Source organism: Rhinatrema bivittatum, chromosome 3 (assembly GCF_901001135.1).
Source record: "Rhinatrema bivittatum chromosome 3, aRhiBiv1.1, whole genome shotgun sequence".
NCBI classification, from domain to species: domain Eukaryota; kingdom Metazoa; phylum Chordata; class Amphibia; order Gymnophiona; family Rhinatrematidae; genus Rhinatrema; species Rhinatrema bivittatum.
In genome coordinates this window covers 414,894,971-414,913,730 of record NC_042617.1, presented here as the reverse complement: position 1 = coordinate 414,913,730, position 18,760 = coordinate 414,894,971, and the positions used below count along the sequence as shown (strand labels likewise).

The window sequence follows — 18,760 nt, the reverse complement described above, 5'->3', positions numbered from 1 at the left end:
GGTCTTATTTTTGCAAATGAAATGAATAAACTTTCACTGTTTAAAGTAAATTAAAATTTGGAAATCAATTATTTTTATGCACTTGTTTTCTCAGTGGCTTTGGAAGTAATCTGTAGCGATCTTTTCTAGGCAAACGAGCAGAATTTAGTTGACTTGGAAGTAATTTCCAATGTTACTCTTTTCGTCTTTAATTTTACAGGAAGATTCCTGGAGCTCTTGCTCTACCCTTCCCCTCTTCCCCTTTTGGAATTTGTATGTTCTTATCTACAGTTACAAATATTGGGCAAAGAAACAGTAACCTGCTGCATAGTAAACAAAGTGATAAATAACCACCAGTACTTACAAACAGTTCTTTCCTCAGAGAAGGAGCAAGACAATTCAAAGTAAAGGTTTGGTCACCTGCAAACTTCTTTTTAACAGATTAAGCAAGCCTTTGATAACACGGTTTGTGCAGAAGGGTTTTGCTTTGATAGCAATGCAACTTTTATTGTTAACTGAAGCCAGCTGCTGCCTTCTCACTAGGCTTCTATTTGTGAGTTTCTAGCTCTATAAATGGAAACCCTAGCTAACCGGGAGTTAGTACTTGGGCTGCCTGACAGAGTTCACCAGCACAACCTGCAAACTACAGTGATATTCAACATGTAAACACATTCAATCATGTCTTCTTGGGACCTATCTGTGGGACATGGAATTAAGGAAAGATGAAGCAGGGATCCTATCAAAAAAGCCTTTGAAAGAGAAGTTGATGGTAAGGCATACATTTTTAACCTCGAAATAAATAATTGTATTGACAGAAGGAAGAGTAAGCCAAGCAGCTGTTGTAGATAGGAAAAGCTGACAGTATGGTATATTTTTAATCTTATGCATTTCTAGTCAATAACCTTGAAAGTTTGTTTGTGCTTTTTGTTTATCGCAGTTCTTGCTAAATCTTACAGTAATTTGCTGAGATGACATTAGTAGATGCATGTAATTGTAAGGTATGAAAACTGTAAATATATTAGTGTGATTAATTATAGTCTAAGAACGTGAGAGACGTTTAGCAAAGAACTGCTCTCATTTTCTGTCTAGTACAAAAATCCTTAATATATCAGATTCCATGTGTGCAATTCTTCCTCAAATTTCCACATGATTATATTTGTAAAGACTAAACGGTCCACAAGTAAGCAATTCATTTAGGAGCATGTTATGTCTTGTAAGTGTTACAAGCTAGCCCCAGAGCTCAGTGAAAATGTGAAGTAGAATTGTGAATACAATTATGCTGACAAAAAGGGAAGATATGGAAAAGTTTGCCCTTCCTTGTTTTCATGTAACATTCATAGTAATTTGTATATAAGGCCCCGTCATAACGTTGTAATGTGCTCCCCCCTCCCCCCTCCGCATTCCCTGAATCCCCTGGCTCAGTTTGTAACTGAAGCCTAGATGAGAATAAAATCCCAGTGAGGCTCACAGAATCAGGGAAGGTGCTCGGAAGTCAGGCTGCTTAAGGATCAACATGGCCTGCAGCCCTTTCAGAGCAGCAGAGTGTGCCAATCAACCTCCCTCCCCCTACTCCCATACCAACAGAGGCAGAAGATAATGTTTGATCATATTGGTCAATTAGTACCATATTGATAGCAAATGTGAACTCATCACAGCAGAGGTAAGTTTACTGAGCCTTGCGGTGGGTTTTTAGAAAAAAAATAAACCTTAAAGACTACCTTCAGTAGACAGGCTCCTATAAAGGACCAAGCAATAACCTTTCTAGGTCTATCATTCATCTCACCCAGGAATACACTTTGAACAAGCAAAGACCTGCATGCAGCCCCTCTGCTGTTTAAGATACTGCAGGTTGCAAACCATGGTGGAGGACCCAGGACAATTTCCTGTTTAAACAAGCAGGGAACTGATACGGTCTCTCCAGTACTTATGGCACCCTAGGTTAGACATATGGTGGAGGACCCAGTACAATTCCTGCTCCTGGACTGGGCCTAGTTTGGCTCACAGTACACCCGGTTGGAGAGCGGGTGCAATGGCATGACAGCATAGCTTGGTTTTGAGGGGGATGTGGAATGGCAGTTCAATTTGATTATAGGATATTGATTCAGATGCATTAATAATTTCATATTTACAGTAAAGTTGTACCTGTTATTTTCCAGCAAACATATGTTAATTTGTTTAAACAAAGATTTGTGTGACAGTCTGGGTGAGAAAGGAATATTCACAGATGTAAATGTTAATACTTTATGGTATAACTAGCTACAGAAAAAAAATCTATATATATTGTGAAGGTACCTAATTACACTCACTTCTGAAAAATGATAGGCCATATTTAGAGTCTGAGAGCTACCTGCACTAAAATAAATTAGTGAAATGGTATATCAGCATCTTGATTACACAATGAAGGACTGTACATTAAATTCCTTGCTACTTAATAGAAAACTAGTGGCACAATAGGAGGGTAAGAAAGGAATAGAGGAGCAATTTGAGTGAAATTTAATTGCTAAGACATGCTCGTTTGTTATAGTCTAGAAAATACTTCAGAATATTAATCATCTAATATTTTATATTTCATAGAAAGTAGTGAGGGATGTCTCAATATCCAAGCAAGAATAAATATACATAAATGCTGAGAAGAAGCTAGCCCTTGTCTCCTGAGAATGAACTTTCTATAAGCTAATAGTATCACAGTCACTGCCAGGGTCTGAGCCTCACCTTATGGAAAGTACAGTCTTCTTTTAAAGTTCCAAGACTGACTTCATTCTAAACAACATCTCACATACAACTTCTCTTATTCTATAACACGTCCTTAAACTAAATGCAAGTTCAATTATGAACATGGTTTCCACAGAGCAAGTGACATGGCCAAATCTGCAGAGGACAGAAAATTGTTTTGAGTTGTTACAACAGCAGCAGATCACGAAGAAGTGAAGAAGGACCTTGAGTATTATATGAAGTTCTGGTCACCCCCATCTCAAAAAAAGACATAGAAAAGGTACAGAGAAGGGCAACAAAAATGATAACGTGGATAGAAAACCTCCCTTATGAGAAAGGCTAAACAGATTAGGGCTCTTTAGCTTGGGGAAGAGTCAACTGAGATTTACCCACTCCACCCCACTCATGATTTTAAAAATCATGAGTGGGGTGGAGTGGGTAGATAGGGAACTGTTATTTACTCTTTCAAAAAAACATGAGTAGGGGACACTCCATGAAACTAGCAACCAGCAGTCGGAAGTATTTTGGAAGTATTTTTCCAGTCAGTGCCCAATCAAGCTATGGAATCTGTTGCTGGAGGATGTGGTCAAGGCAACTAACACAGTAGGTTTGAAAAGAAGGTTGGACAAGTTCCTGAAGGAAAATCCATAAACAGTTGGTAGCCAGGTAGACTTGGGAAAGCCAGCGCTTATCCCTGGTAGTGTGGTATAAGAAATAGATCAGTTATTGGGGATCTGTCGGCAGGGCCGGTGCTAGCTTTTTGCTGCCCTATGCAAACAATTATTGTGGCGCCTCCCCTAACCTCCTCCCACACACACACACACACACACACACTTCATTCACTCTCTGTCTCAGACCTGCCAAAAAAAAAGCCCAATTCCTTCCAGCGACCTAAACTTTAAGCACTGTCATCCCTCTACCCTCCGGGTCTTCAACCCCTCGCCTGGAACTCATTGCTGGTGCAAGAGTATCAGGTGCCCTAGGCAAATCTTATACCCTTGCACCCCCTTCTCCTGCTCTCGCCCACATACACAATTAAAAATAATGCATTTATAATAGATTTTACATGAAAAAGAATAGTCAACGTACAGTCTTCTGAGGTAAAAACATCACAACAAGTATTTGCATGCACTTCTTTGGTGTCAACCAGAAAATCCTAGAAAAAAAAAGACACTTGGAACCTATATGACAGTCAGGCTACTGTAATGCATGTTAGGTGAGGGCTTGACCCTCAGAAATCCAGAGTAAATTACAATTAAAATATAATAAGCCTCCCACACCAGCACTCTCTCTTGGAAGCCCGGAACTCTGGAACTCCCTCCCAATCAAACTCAGAACACAAGAAAACCTAAAAATGTTCAAAAAAGATCTAAAAACATGGATGTTCACCAAAGCATACCAACTCACAAAGAATAAAACAACACCAACCGCCTCCGGTTTAACCCTAAAAAAACTGGAAACTCAATACAAGTTTATATTATAACAAAGAACTGAAACGAGTAAAACTGAGCAACAAATAAGTTTGTATATGATGTCTCTATGATAACAATAATCTGAGCCTTTTTGGAAACCTTGTTAAACCTTCTTAATTTTGTAAATCATCGTATTTTTTGTAAACCGTTGTGATGGTGAAACCGAATGACGGTATCTAAAACTCGATAAATAAATAAATAAACTTAAAAATGTAACAACCCTACCTATGAAATGGCAGCACTGCAAATATTATACCAGGCCTTAAAACAGCTATACACCTCATATTAGAAAACAGAACAAACCAATCTGTTATAAATTCCTACATGCTAGCAGAATCTATCATTCCCATCACACATGCAGAACACAGGCAGACCCTCACCAAATACAGGAAAAAGAAACCATAAAGTATAAATAGAAACATGTTAGGTTCCATATTAGGAACTACCACCCAAAAAAGAGATCTAGGCATCATAGTGGATAACACATTGAAATCGTCAGTTCAGTGTGCTGCGGCAGTTGGGAAATTTAGAAAGGGAATGGTGAATAAAATGGTGAATAAATGGAAATAAATGGTAAATAAAATGGAAAATGTCATAATGCCTCTATATCGCTCCATGGTGAGACCGCACCTTGAATACTGTGTACAATTCTGGTCGCTGCATCTTAAAAAGATATAGTTGTGATAGGGAAGGTACAGAGAAGGGCAACCAAAATGATAAAGGGATGGAACAGCTCCCCTATGAGGAAAGGCTAAAGAGGTTAGAACTTTTCAGCTTGGAGAAGAGATGGCTGAAGGGGGATATGATAGAGGTGTTTAAAATCATGAGAGGTCTAGAACAGGTAAATGTGAATTAGGTATTTACTCTTTCGGATAATAAAAGGACTAGGGGCACTCCATGAAGTTAGCATGTAGCACATTTAAAACTAATCAGAGAAAGTTCTTTTTCATTCAATGCACAATTAAACTCTGGAATTTGTTGCCAGAGGATGTGGTTAGTGCTGTTAGTGTAGCTGGGTTTAAAAAAGGATTGGATAAGTTCCTGGAGGAGAAGTCCATTATCTGCTATTAATTAAGTTGACTTAGAAAATTCAAAATAACCACTGCTATTACTAGCATCCGTAGCATGAGATAAACTTAGTTTTTGAGTACTACTACTTGCCAGGTTCTTATAGCCTGGATTGGCCACTGTTGGAAACAGGATGCTGGGCTTGATGGACCCTTGGTCTGACCCAGCATGGCATGTTCTTATGTTCTTGTATATTAGGGGACGTAGCTGAAACATGTTTAAAACAGGATTGAAGGATAAATGGAGTAAGTGTAAACATGCCATCCTTATTCCATCTTTCTGCTAAAAGGAGCAAGTGTCTTCTTTCACAATTTTCTTTAAACCTCTATAAAATGCAGAGAAAGACAATGGTTGCTGTTTTTTAAATAGAAACAAGTCATCCAAGGCATGAGAAACGTTTGGCTGAGTGGCAGTGATTTAACATAGTGTTGGATCTGCTTATAAGAAAACAAGTGCTTATAAGACAAAAAAACAAGTGCTTATAAGACAAAAAAAAAAAAAAAAGTACATATGTATATAATCCATGTATTATTTCCTCCAGCCCCTGTTAACCGACTCCTTGTTAAAAATTTATATTATTGTAAAGCTTGTTGCTAGGTTATGTTACATTGTGAACCGAGGTGATGTTTTGCAAACGTGCCTCGGTATATAAAAACCCTTAAATAAATAAAATAAATAAGTGCGGTGCACGTAAGCCATAGAGATATTTCAAACCCTGGAACATAAGGATCACTCCTTCCTCATCAAGAATGTGCCCCAGCTGAGTAATACCCTGAGCTGTCCAAAAACGAAAGGCAGCAGATTGTAAGCCTGGTGTAAAAATTTCCCCGAAGGGGGTAGGAGGTAAGAACACAAACGTGATATCCCCATCCTCTTAGTTAAATGAATCCACGTCTGCCTGAGTGGTTCTAGTAAAACCTTGTGCTGAAGGGAAACCGGGATGCCACTGGAAGGCACTTGCAGGACATACCGCAGATCCAAGGGGGTGCTACCAAAGCCTGATTAGCAGAGAGAGTCACATAAAAAGAGCAGCCCAAAAGCCACTCCCGTACAAAGTGCAGATTGCTAGCCAAATTATAAAGGGCTAAGTTGAGACCACCCAGGCCTCCCCAACCCCATCTCTTCTTCAGCCACTTCAGAGGAATTCGTGGCTTTCTGCCCCACCAGAAAAAGTGGAGCAAAGCTTTGTCCAGGGTGGAAAGGTCTTTGTATTTAATCTGTAGAGGTGGGTTCTGAAGGACTTAAAACCACTTAGGGAGAATTAACCATTTTAAATAGGTTAATGCGGCCCCCAGGGACAGCGGCAGGTCAGGCCAGGCCTGCATCTTGTCCTGAGATAGGTGTAACACGGGAGAGATATTTAAACCATACACATTTGATAAGTTGGTAGACAGATGAACACCAAGGTAACGAATAGTGTCCCCAGTAAGGGAAAGGAGTCCCCCCAACTCTCTTTAAGGGCATCAGGAAAGGCGAAGGCCTCAGATTTATCCCAATTTTAAGCGAAGACCTGAAAAGGCCCCAAAATCTTGAAATGTCATTAATAAAGAGTGCAAGAAACACTTGGGATCAGTCAAGAGAACCAAAATATCATCGGCAAAAGCAGCATACTTAAATAGTGGCTCCTGAAGCTGGATCCTTTTTACCACTTTGGCAGATTAAATGAATAAGAGAAAGGGGTTCCATGGTTAAGAGAAAAAGCAAGGGGGAGAGGGGCAGCCCTGCCGGGTCCCTCTATTGATCGGGAAAAAAATTTGACTGTGATCTATTAGCAACAATGGACGCAGTGGTGCCCCGGTAAAGCAATTGAACAGCATAAAAAAAAAGTCCCTCTATCCCCATATCCCATAAACTATGGAAGAGGTGTCCCCATTCTATCCTATCAAATGCTTTTTCAGCATTGAAACTTACTACCAGGTAAGGCTCCTCCACGCTACCACACAGGGCCATATCGTTCAGCACAAGGCGAATGTTAGTATGGGCGTTCTCTCTTCTAAATTTTAAAGCAGAAGGAAAGAAGGGGTGAAGACCTATGAACTCGTCATGATGGACCAGTTCCCTCTGTAAACTAGTGCAGGAGAAGTGAGAATTTGGTGTGGTAGCTGGCAGCCAGCTCAGTTACTCTGGCCTCTGCGTGCGGCTGCCAGAGCTCCTTCACTGCTGCTGCTCCCAACACTCAAAAGTGGGTTATATCCAGTGTTCAGTGCATGTTTCCCCGTCTCATTCAGCCTGGGGATAAGACAGAGGCTGGAAGGGCTCAAAGACCGGGAAGATGAGGAGGTGCTGTGTGCAATGTGTGTTGATCAAAGCAGGTCCTAGCTGTCTGTGCCCTGCATGTTACCCATTAATAATCACTCTGGAGCTCATACTATAGCTAGGCATGCATAATATTAATTACATATAGTAACATAGTAAATGCATGTTGTTAGAAAGGGACTCTTATATGTTTAAGAGCCACTGCTGGTGCCTCTAATTGCCATGAGGTGTTGAGAGCAGAGACCAGGTGCTGACCTGGATCTGAGCATCAGGCAGTGGGAACTCTTCTGATGCATTCCTGATCAGGTAACAAGGCACAGCAGTGTGACATGGCACACTGGATGAGAATCCTTAATCTCTGCCTACGAATACCCCAGTTATTGATATGGTCACTTCTAATTCCCACTTTTTTACAATTTTGTCTATTTTCACAGATTCTACTTTTGCTAATGTATTGTGTGTATGTACTCGCTGCATATTTACTTGCATTCCCTTTTTACAATCTGGAGTACTAAACCAATATATAAAAGAATGCTATTCCTAAACACTTAAAGGCTTTTCATTTCCAGCAGTAAATCCTTTAATTTCTTCTTTTTTATATCCCGAATACATCTCGGTCAATAAAACAAATACAGTAAAAGCCCCATTATCCAGAAAGTAACTATCCAGAACGCTCAGGTCACTGGCATCTCACCCAGGAACTCAGTGGGGAAGAATGGCAGAAGGGAAGGGGTTAGTTTAGGGAGCAAAAGAGCTTTTCTCTGCTCTGTCTCTTCTGGCACCCCCTCCTGTTCCCTGCATGCTGCTGCCTGGTGCAAGAGGCAGAGGGATCTCAGATAAACTAACTGGCACTGCCTAATTCTCACGCACGCCAGATAATGCGGCTTTCACTGTAATTTCTAAGGATACATGGAATCAAAATCATTTACACAATTACATGAACATAGTAACAGGAGCCAAACTAAAGAAGAAAAAAAATCTAAATAACATAAACATTATACTGAATCCACTTTCATGGGGAGAAGTGAGAGAGGAAACTGTTACATAAGACAGCTCGGGTCTAAACGGCAATACATTTAGCCTCCAAATATCACCATTGTCTTATGTTAATTGAAGTTAAATAATGCAGAGGACAATTAAAGAATTGTGATCACCAGAACTTTATAATTTGCCAGGCTATTATACACACTCATTAAACTTCAAATAATCTGGTGGTTCTAGAAATGCTAACAAAACATTGGGTAGCTTTCATTTCCTTAGATTCTCAGACAAAAATAGCTGCACAGTAGGACTAATTGGCCCAGCCTAACTGCTTCATTGCTCCCATCTACACAGTTCTAGCTAAAGACACATCTCAGTTGTCAGACATATCAGCTTGTCCCTTCAGCAGATTGCTCCTTAGCCAAGTCAGTATTTTTGTCTTCCCTCTTTGGTCCTCAGCCAGTTAAGTTATCTAGCAGCGGAAGGTCACTGCTGCTCCTTGTGACCTTGGGCAAGCCACTTTCCCCTCCATTGCCTTTAGGTATAAGCTTTAGGCCTCATTCACTAAACATTTTTCCCATTGACACAGAATGAGAGAAAAACCTGCACAAAGCAAGTTAAATGGGCCCTTAGATTGTGAGCCCTCTAGGGACAGGGAAAAACCTACAGTACCTGAATGTAATCTGCCTTGAAATGGTGGACTATAAATAAATAAATCGAAGTTCCCATACCAAGAACATCCAAGCTCCATTTGCATTGCCTTTTATGCAGCCTCTCAACCCTATTCTTACTCTTGTCCTCATACTACTAGTCAAAGCACTGCCCTTATACCATACCTCCAGGGCTATCGCTAGGCTAATTCATGCCCTATGGGAACATTAAAATTGGTGTCTCCCCAACCTCACTCTCTCTCTCTCTTTGCTTCCAATCTCCATCTCTCTCCCCATGCCACCTCCCACCCCCTAACAGTACTCAGAAGCAACAGTAGCTTCCCCTTCCCTCCTCTTGTGTGCTCAGCAGCAGCAGCAGATGCTCCCCACATTTACACTCAGCAGCAGTATCCTTCCCCTTACCCCTATGCTCAGCCATAAGCAGCTTTCTTGTCCCAATTACATGTCTATTGGTGGCGGCTCCCCTCTTAGTCCTGCTTCTCTCTGTAGACTATCACATTCCCTTCTTGGAATGACTGCTTCCTTTAGGGAGTTTTCTATGGAGAGCAGCTTTGGCAGCAGTGGCTATACAGGGGTACTTTGGTGGTGGTGGAGCAGGGTGGTTTCGGCTGTGGTGAGGGGATGGCAGTGGCAACAGTGACCAGCTCCATCTTCCACTTCAGCCTCTCGCTTTCCAGCAGGCACCATGCTTGGCACCTGTGTAACTGCTGCTCCCCCACAAGATGGTCTGCTGATTGCAAATTTACCCCTAGATTCATCAAAATGCTATAATATCGTATGCAGTAAGAGAAAGGGGCATGTTTAGGGTACATTTTAGAGTTACTGCATGGCAACATAGCACAGTAAATGTTTTGCACTCTGCAATGCTTCTATTTTACAGCTTACAAAGGGAGAGAGAGAGTGCAAGAAAGAGAGACTATTTATAAGGCCCTCATAGTAGTCAACTATTTATATCTCTATAGCTAATAGCTTGAGGTGAGGTGTTGGTGGTGGTTTATTTATTTATACAACTTTTTTATACCGTTGTACAGAAAACAGGTTTCTATCACTACGGTGTACATATTAATAATATAAAATAAAAACATAAAAATATAATAATTGGAATAAAATTACATAAACCATCCAAGGGCCAGTTTTGCATGCAGAGTGAGACATACGAATGGCACAGTACATCTTGGTGAAGATTTGAAGTCATTTGGAGTGAAAAAAGTCTCACAAAGATGATATTTCTACAATGTTCTCTCGCCCTAGCTTGATGGACTCTATAACAGGGTACCATCAAGCTAGGCTGAGATAACATAGTAGAAATCTCAACTTTGTGATACTTTCCTCACTCCAAATGACTTAAATCACATGGTGTGATATTGCCACTCTTTTTCATTAATCCCTCCCTAATTGCACCCCTTCCAAAAATTTGCATTTCTGCCGTGCAATAGTACAAGTATCATATGCATTAACGCCATAACGCATTTTGATGAATGGCCCTGTATAACATGATGCCAAAGAAGTGTTCCACTACCACATAGCAGAGAGCACTGGCGGAGGGGACACTGGCATGGCAATGCCCCCCTCAGTTATGGCACCTTTTGTGGCTGCACATCACAAAAGCCAGCCCTGCATACTTATACCACTGTCCCAAGAATGCACAGTTTCTTGGCTTCTACCACTAGTTTCTACCACCAGTTTCTTGGCTTCTACCACCACCTTTGGTAGGCTATTCCAGTAAAGTAATAGTTCCTTACCTCTTCTGAGCCTCCCCCTTCCAACTTTATATCATGAGCCTTTGTCCATATATTGCTTTTTCTAGGGGAAATTGTACCTTACTGCATTTTATTGAAACCATATTCTTCTTTTTACTTCTTTCCTCCAGTGAGTTTCTTAAACCTTACTTTTTAGGGTTTGTGTTGCAGGCCCTGCACAATTTTAGTAGCCTTTCTCTGAAATGTTTTCACACGCTCAATGTCCTTACAAAGGAATGTGCTCTTAAACTGCACACAGTACTCAAGGAGGGGGTCTCACTAGTAACCTACACAAGGGCAATATTTTCCTGTCATGATACTTCTACTTACGCACCCAACCATATTATTAGCTGTCCCTATTGCCCTTAGGTCTCTTCTCTGCTTCACAATTGTCAGTTCTTATCCTAATTGACCAGTGGCTAATGAGATTTTGCTTGCCAGATTCCTGATTTTGCACTTTGTTGAAGTACAGCTTCTAAACCCTAGAACAGGGGTCTGCAGCCTTTCCGAACTGAAGAGCCATTTCATGGGATTTTTCCTTTTCAAAAATATTTTAAGATCTGCAAATTTGTCATAAATTGTGACACTCATGTAAATTGCTTCCAACTACTCCCACTCTCTCTGTCTCTCTCAATCCCAAGATAAGATAACACAAACCTGTGTGTATACGTTTTCATAAGGATTTATTTCAGTACATCTTATAACAAATCATTTAAAAGATTCTTATAACATCACAATACAGTACAATATAAAACATTAATACATTAAGTATCGACATTCAGTCTCCACATTCATACTCAATAGAGTACATACATTATATTCAGAGTTTTATCTCAAATGTGTTTAACTACAATTTATCAAAAAAAGTTTAATATTTAAACACTCCTACAAGTACCAAATACTTTTTACACATTTTATCTGCCTGGTGGTATGATCCTTGTGTTTTTCATTCCTCTTCCATATAATTCCTCATAACACTCTTCTCTTCCCGACAAGAAACTCCTGTTTCACCCAAGGTTTCATCAGGGGATTCAGAAATTCTTCTCAACGGATCACCACTATTTTAACTGGGAGCCTTTTAACGCAAATCTTTTTTTCTAAAAATTCTTTCATAAAAACAAAAGAATAATCATTACAGACCATTCTTACAACATTATCTTCAATATTCATCAACATACAGTCATTTTCTAACCATTCCAAAAAGCAATTCACCTGGTCACACAATTAACAAAAGTCCATACTATAACCAGATACGGCCGGCGCCATTTTGCAATATGCAACGAGTGCAGGAGGTCACTCCCGGACCCCCGCTGGACTTTTGGCAAGTCTTGTGGGGGTCAGGAGGCCCCCCCAAGCTGGCCAAAAGTCCCTGGGGGTCCAGCGGGAGTCCGGGAGCGATCTCCTGCGCTCGTGACATCGGGGGACAGGAACCTTTGCCCTGTCATATGACAGGGCAAAGGTAGCGCCGGCGCCATTTCTATTAACGCAGCAGTGGCCTGAGAGTGGAAGATCACACCGGGACCCCCCCCACTGGACCCCAGGTAATGTAAAACATTTTGGGGGGGTTCGGGAGGGTGGGGGATTTATTTTAAAGGTTCGGGGTGGGTTTTAGGGTTGTTTTAGTGTGCCTGTTTTCCTGCCCTCCCCCTTCCCCTCCCCCTCCCCCGATTTACGATTTTTGACGATAAATCGGGGGAATTCCTATTGTATCGCGCCTCTAACGATTTTTTACGATTTAAATATATCGGACGATATTTTAAATCGTCAAAAAACGATTCACATCCCTGTGTATCACTGTGCTGACTGAGCACAGCCCCTACACCGACAGCAGAGGCGTCAACCTTGACAATGAATGGCCTATGAGGGTCGGGATGGCGTAAACAAAGTTTCTAGAGGAAGGCTTCCTTAAGTGCTTGAAAAGCAGCGATGGCTTCTGGAGACCAGTGTGAAGGGTTAGCTCCTTTCTTAGTCATGGCAGTAAGTGGCGCTGTCAAGGTTGATTAATTTTTGATGAATGTGCGATAATAATTTGTAAAGCTGAGGAAGCAGTGGAGGGCTTTAATACAGGTAGGCTGAGGCCAGTCTTGAATGCTTCTTGTCTTCTGTGGGTCCATTTGGAAACCTTTGCTGGATACAATGTACCCTAAGAAGGGAACAGATCCTTGGTGAAAAGCACACTTCTTGAGCTTGGTGTATAGACAATTATCCCACAGCCTCTGCAAAACTTTGATGACATCTGCTTGGTAGGGATGTGAATCGTTTTTTGACGATTTAAAATATCGTCCGATATATTTTAAATCGTCAAAAAATCGTTAGGGCCACGATACAATACCAATTCCCCCGATTTATCGTTAAAAAATCGTAAATCGGGGGAAGGGGGAGGGCAGGAAAACCGGCACACTAAAACCCCCTAAAACCCACCCCCGACCCTTTAAATTAAGTCCCCCACCCTCCCGAACCCCCCCCCAATGCTTTAAATAACCTGGGGATCCGGCGGTGGTCCAGAACGGCGGCGGTCCGGAACGGCCCCCTCAATAGAATCGTGTTGTCTTCAGCCGGCGCCATTTTTCAAAATGGCCGCCGCAAAATGGCGGCGGCCATAGACAAAAACGATTCAACGGAGGAGGTCGTTCTGGACCCCCGCTGGACTTTTGGCAAGTCTTGGGGGGGTCAGGAGGCCCCCCCAAGCTGGCCAAAAGTTTCCTGGGAGTCCAGCGGGGTTCCGGGAGCGATTTCTTGCCGCGAATCGTTTTCGTACGGAAAATGGTGCTGGCAGGAGATCGAGTGCAGGAGGTCGTTCAGCGGCGGTCCGGAACCCCCGCTGAACGACCTCCTGCAGTCGATCTCCTGCCGGCGCCATTTTCCATACGAAAACGATTCGCGGCAAGAAATCGCTCCCGGAACCCCGCTGGACTCCCAGGAAACTTTTGGCCAGCTTGGGGGGGCCTCCTGACCCCCACAAGACTTGCCAAAAGTCCAGCGGGGGTCCGGAACGACCTCCTCCGTCGAATCGTTTTTGTCTATGGCCGCCGCCATTTTGCGGCGGCCATTTTGAAAAATGGCGCCGGCTGAAGACAACACGATTCTATTGAGGGGACCGTTCCGGACCGCCGCCGTTCTGGACCACCGCCGGATCCCCAGGTAATTTAAAGCATTTGGGGGGGGGTTCGGGAGGGTGGAGGATTTAATTTAAAGGGTCGGGGCTGGGTTTTAGGGGGGTTTAGTGTGCTGGCTCACGATTTTAACGATTTTTCACGATAGTTTACACACCCAAACGGCAACAATACGATTCCCTCCCCCTCCCAGCTGAAATCGATCGTTAAGACGATCGAGGACACGATTCACATCTCTACTGCTTGGTGGGTTTGCACATCGCTGGAAAAGAAGAGGATATCATCAAGGTATACGACCACACGTTGGTATAACAAATTTCGCAGGATGTCATTCATTATATTTTGAAATATGGCCGGGGTGTTGCACAGGCCAAATGGCATAACTAAATACTCGAAGTGGCCATCACGAGTATTAAAGGCCATTTTCCACTCATCCCCTTGATGGATGCGGACAAGATTGTAAGCGCCCTTTAGATCCAACTTAGTGAAGATCTTTGCGCCTTGGAGCCGAACAAACAAATCTGAAATTAATGGTAAAGGATACCGATCTTTGATAGTAATTTCGTTCAGACCTCTGTAGTCAATACAAGGGTGAAGGGATCCATCCTTCTTGCCGACAAAAAAGAATCCGGCCCCCGCCGGAGAGTTAGAGGGTCTAATGAATCCTTTCTGTAGATTTTCTTGAATATAGGCCGACATGGCTTCAGTCTCTGATAAGGAGAGTGGATAAACTCTTCCTCTGGGTGGCTCTGTGTCAGGTTTTATATTGATTGCACAGTCAAATGATCTATGTGGTCGAAGCACATCAGCTGCTTGTTTGGAAAATACATCTTGAAATGATGTGTATTGCGGCTGTAGACCAGGAGTGGTGGTAGCGGTAACATGGCAATGGGGTTATTTTTTTTAAGCATCTATCATGGCAATTCGGTCCCCATTGTGATAACTCAATTGAAGACCAGTTGAACTGGGGAGAATGGTCTTGTAACCATGGTATGCTAAGCACCATGGGGTGAATAGCTTTCTCGAGGAACAGGAACGTGATGGTCTTGGTATGCAGGGATCCAGTGCGTAGGCAAATGGGTTGTGTGGTGAGCGAGACTTCTCCTGGCAGTGACTCGCCGTGAATGGAAGAGAGAAGCAGCGGTGTGGGTATTGGTTCAGTGGGACGTCGTAGGTGCTCTACCAATCTCTTCAGAATAAAATTCCCACCTGCACCAGAGTCGACTAGTACTTGTGTAGCAAACTCAAGAGGCCCAGAGATGATGGAGACAGGAAGAGTCAGTGGAGCAGTCAGACCTAGGAAGAGTCCTCCAGCGGAACCTAGGTCTGCATGTTTCCCGGACAGATAGGACAGATTTGGACTGCATGGCCGGTTTTCCTGCAATAAATGCAGAGGCCCATTTTTTTGCAGTAGCACCTCTCCTTGGCGGTTAAGTGACTACAGCCTAGTTGCATGGGTTCATCTTCTTCTTAAGGACTAGGTAAGGCTGGACTGGAGATGAAGGCAGGGAGCGAGAACGAGTTCCTCCGGAAGAGTGCTTCTTGAGATGTTTTAACTCAACAGAGCACGCTCTATACAGTGATCAATATGTCCAGCAAGGTCAATAAGCGAGCTTAGAGTGTCAGGCAACTCACGTGCAGCAAGTTCATATTTTATATGGGAGTTGAGGCCTTCTAGAATACAGCTCTTAAACAACCTGAACTCCATAGGAGTTCAGAAGACAGGGTCTTGAATTCGATCACGTAGTCTTGGAGTGGCTTGGTTCCTTGTTGAAGGTTTAGAAGTACAGAACCAGCAATAGACTGGTGAGCGGGGTCATCAAATACTGACTTGAAGAGAGCCAGAAATCCAGGCAAGTCATTAAGGACTGGGTCATTGCGTTCCCAAAGTGGTGAAGCCCAGGCCAGGGCTTTCCCATCAGCAGTAGGGAAGTACGCCGGTTGTAAGGAGAAGTGCATACAGCACTGATTTAGGAAGCCCCTACACAACAGGGAGTCTCCTGAGAAATGAGTAGAGGCTGGCAAAGGAACTGTAGTATGCCCGGTAACCACTGGGGGTGATGTATTCTCGTTGGAAGTAGGAGAAGTACTCAGTCTGGAGTTCAGCTGATTAAAGGTGGTAGCCAATGTATCTAGAGACCTCTGTTGCTTCGAAATCCATTGGGCCAGGCCAGGAATGGCGTGTAAGGCTGAGAGCTGAGCTGGGTATATGGAGTTAGCAATCTGTTATGTTTGAACTTGATAGTGGGCCCTTGGGTCATGATGAGTCCCCTGTGGGGACTTACCATGACAGGCGGAGTCTCAGCAATGATGGACACGAGAGGCAAGAGGTTTTTATTATACAGCAAGGTAACCCGAGGAGCGGGTTTAATAGACACGGGCCAGAGTAGAAGGTTCTCAAGCTGGATTCTCTGGTAGTGGCCCGCAGAATGGGGTAACCCGGGGAATACCTCCTCCTGGTGATTCTTGTGCAAGGTGTCTCCGGTAGTGGCTCGCAACATGGGATAGACCAGAGGCTGGTGATAGAAGTAGGTACAAGGTAGCGTGGATCTGGTAGTGGTCCGCAGAGAGGGATAACCCGAGAATCCACACAGAGCAGGAGAGTAGAGCAGATCTTGTACTCACTCCGAAGTGTAGCAGCAAAGCTACTATCATAGTCACAGTGACGACCTGAGGCTTGGGAGCACTGGAGGGTTCGCCGTTGCAGCAGCGAAAGGTACTCACTAGGCTGTAGAAAGTGAGACTCGCAGAGAAGGCTCTCCGAGGAAAAGATAGCCCTAAGCACAGCAAGGCCCTCGAGGAGTGGGTACCTGAGTCACTGTCTGTAATGCAGGAACAGCGAGGTGAATGTCTCAGGCAGAATTGAGCAAGACGGAAATCCTTGCTAACTCGTAGGTAGGAAGGTCCGGTGGGTTTAAGTACACGTAGGCAGGTGATGTCATGCAGAGGGGACACCCCTGAGCTTCCCACCATGACATGGATAAGAGGGAGGCAGCCACGTGTGTGCCCTAAGTCACACCAGAAACAATATGGTGACCAGGATCGCCCATGCCATCCCGGGGACGCCAGGGAGGTTGGCATGCAGAGGCAGAGGCAGCCATCTTTCCCAGAGTCGGAGCTGCAGGGCAAAAAGAGGTGAGCAGCAAAGGTCGCAGCCGTCTGCGACCAATGGACACAACAACTTTATCTTCTAAACCTTAATCAAGACTGCAAGAAAACACAAATTTATTTAAAACAATTGTACAATTGAAAAGTGAACTGAATGGCAGTGAAGAAATTTTTTATCATTTCAGAACATATCAGGAAAAGTAATGTTGAAAACCAAAAGTCAGCTTCCAGTGTGCTTTTTACTGCAAAGTGACTTGAGTGCTCATCCAAGAACTGTGAACTGGTAAACAAGCATTGTAATGTGACGGGCCATGAAAGTTATCTTTTCCCCCTATTCAGGGACCCCATGAAGTAAGACACTTTAACATTATGAGACGTTTACCACCTGAAACTGTAATTTGAGATATGTCCTCTGGTACCACTGTCTGGGTACAACCAGCCCAGGGGTTACAAGGGAACATTTGTCATCAGGACTGGAAGACTGCTCCCTTATCTTTATGTTGTCAGGGACTGCTGCTACTGCTTGACTCAAGCTTGATCTCTTCATGTTGGTGGGGTCTGCAGGTGATTACGTTTAAGGCAGGAGGAAGAGGCTCCTTCAGATGCTGCTTTTATCCACATGTGGCCTCTATGCCACAGAGTATACAGGATTTCATATTAATTCAGAGGTGTGTAGTAGAGAGAAGGTAGTCCCCTTATGGAAAATCTGCAAAGGTTAAAACAAAGTGTGAACCATCTGCTTGCACAGGATATGCAGAGTGCAAAAGGTTAACATGGAGCTAATTTTTAATTCAGGACCCATCCAAATGAAATGAATTTGCCTAATCGTTGCATTTTTTAAATTCGTTTGAAACAAATGCACATCGTTATCTTTTGGTCAGAGGGTGGCACATGCCCTTCTTGACTGACAATGGGGTAAATGGAGAAGTAATAAAAACTCTGGCTCTACTGACTTCAGGGTGGCTCCAGAGTTCAGGACTCCTCCAGAGAGAGGTTAGAGCTATGATCCTCTTCAAGGGTTACAGAAGGGAGTAGCAGGATTGATGCAGAGATTTTCTCCAAAAATCTCAGGAGGCCTGAAGAGAAGAAAAAGTGTTTGCAATACAATTTGGAAACATCTGAAGAAAAACCTTGTCTTAACTCCAGCAGGTCATCTGTCTGGATCAGCAGTACAATTGCCAGCGGTAATTTATTGCAGACAGCACTGGTGCAAGGATATTAGGTGCCCTTGGCGAACCTTATAGCCTGGCTCCCTCCCCCCACCCAATTGTCTTTCCCTCCGACAGTTTAAAATTATGCATGTATAACAATAGATTTTACTTGAAAAAGGACACTCTAAGGTAAAAATACAATATACATGTTATTGTTGTGGTCCGGAAGTGGATCCTTGGGCCGACCGGCGATGAGAGACGGTCGGGAGGCAGACACACGCAGCCGGAGTCTTATCTTCACCTGGAAGCCCGTGACCCCCCCAGAGGAGCTGTCGAGGCCCGGGCCGCTAGGACTTAGGTGGCTTCGCCCTGGAAGCCCGTGGTCCCCCCAGGAGGAGCCTGTAGGGACCCGGACCGCTGGGACTTAGGAGAGCAGCTAGAAGCAAGCGAAGACCAGGACCAGACCAGGATCAGGACAGGCAGCAGAAGTCAGAGATGATGAGATAGACC

General features: G+C 43.5%; 1 protein-coding gene across 6 annotated transcripts in view; it reads left to right on the top strand.

The window, feature by feature from the left end:
• Positions 1–563: 563 nt before the first annotated feature.
• Positions 564–18,760, top strand: part of MLIP (muscular LMNA interacting protein) — a 274,040-nt gene continuing 255,843 nt past the window's right edge. For 3 of the 6 annotated variants that reach the window (XM_029595700.1, XM_029595705.1, XM_029595698.1), the window contains exon 1: positions 566–748. In XM_029595700.1, coding sequence (XP_029451560.1) covers positions 686–748 — 63 coding nt within the window. In that variant the 5' untranslated portion in view covers positions 566–685. Of the gene's footprint in view, positions 749–1,464; positions 1,640–18,760 lie in introns of those variants that run through there. The other 3 variants (XM_029595702.1, XM_029595699.1, XM_029595704.1) reach the window with 3 other exon arrangements.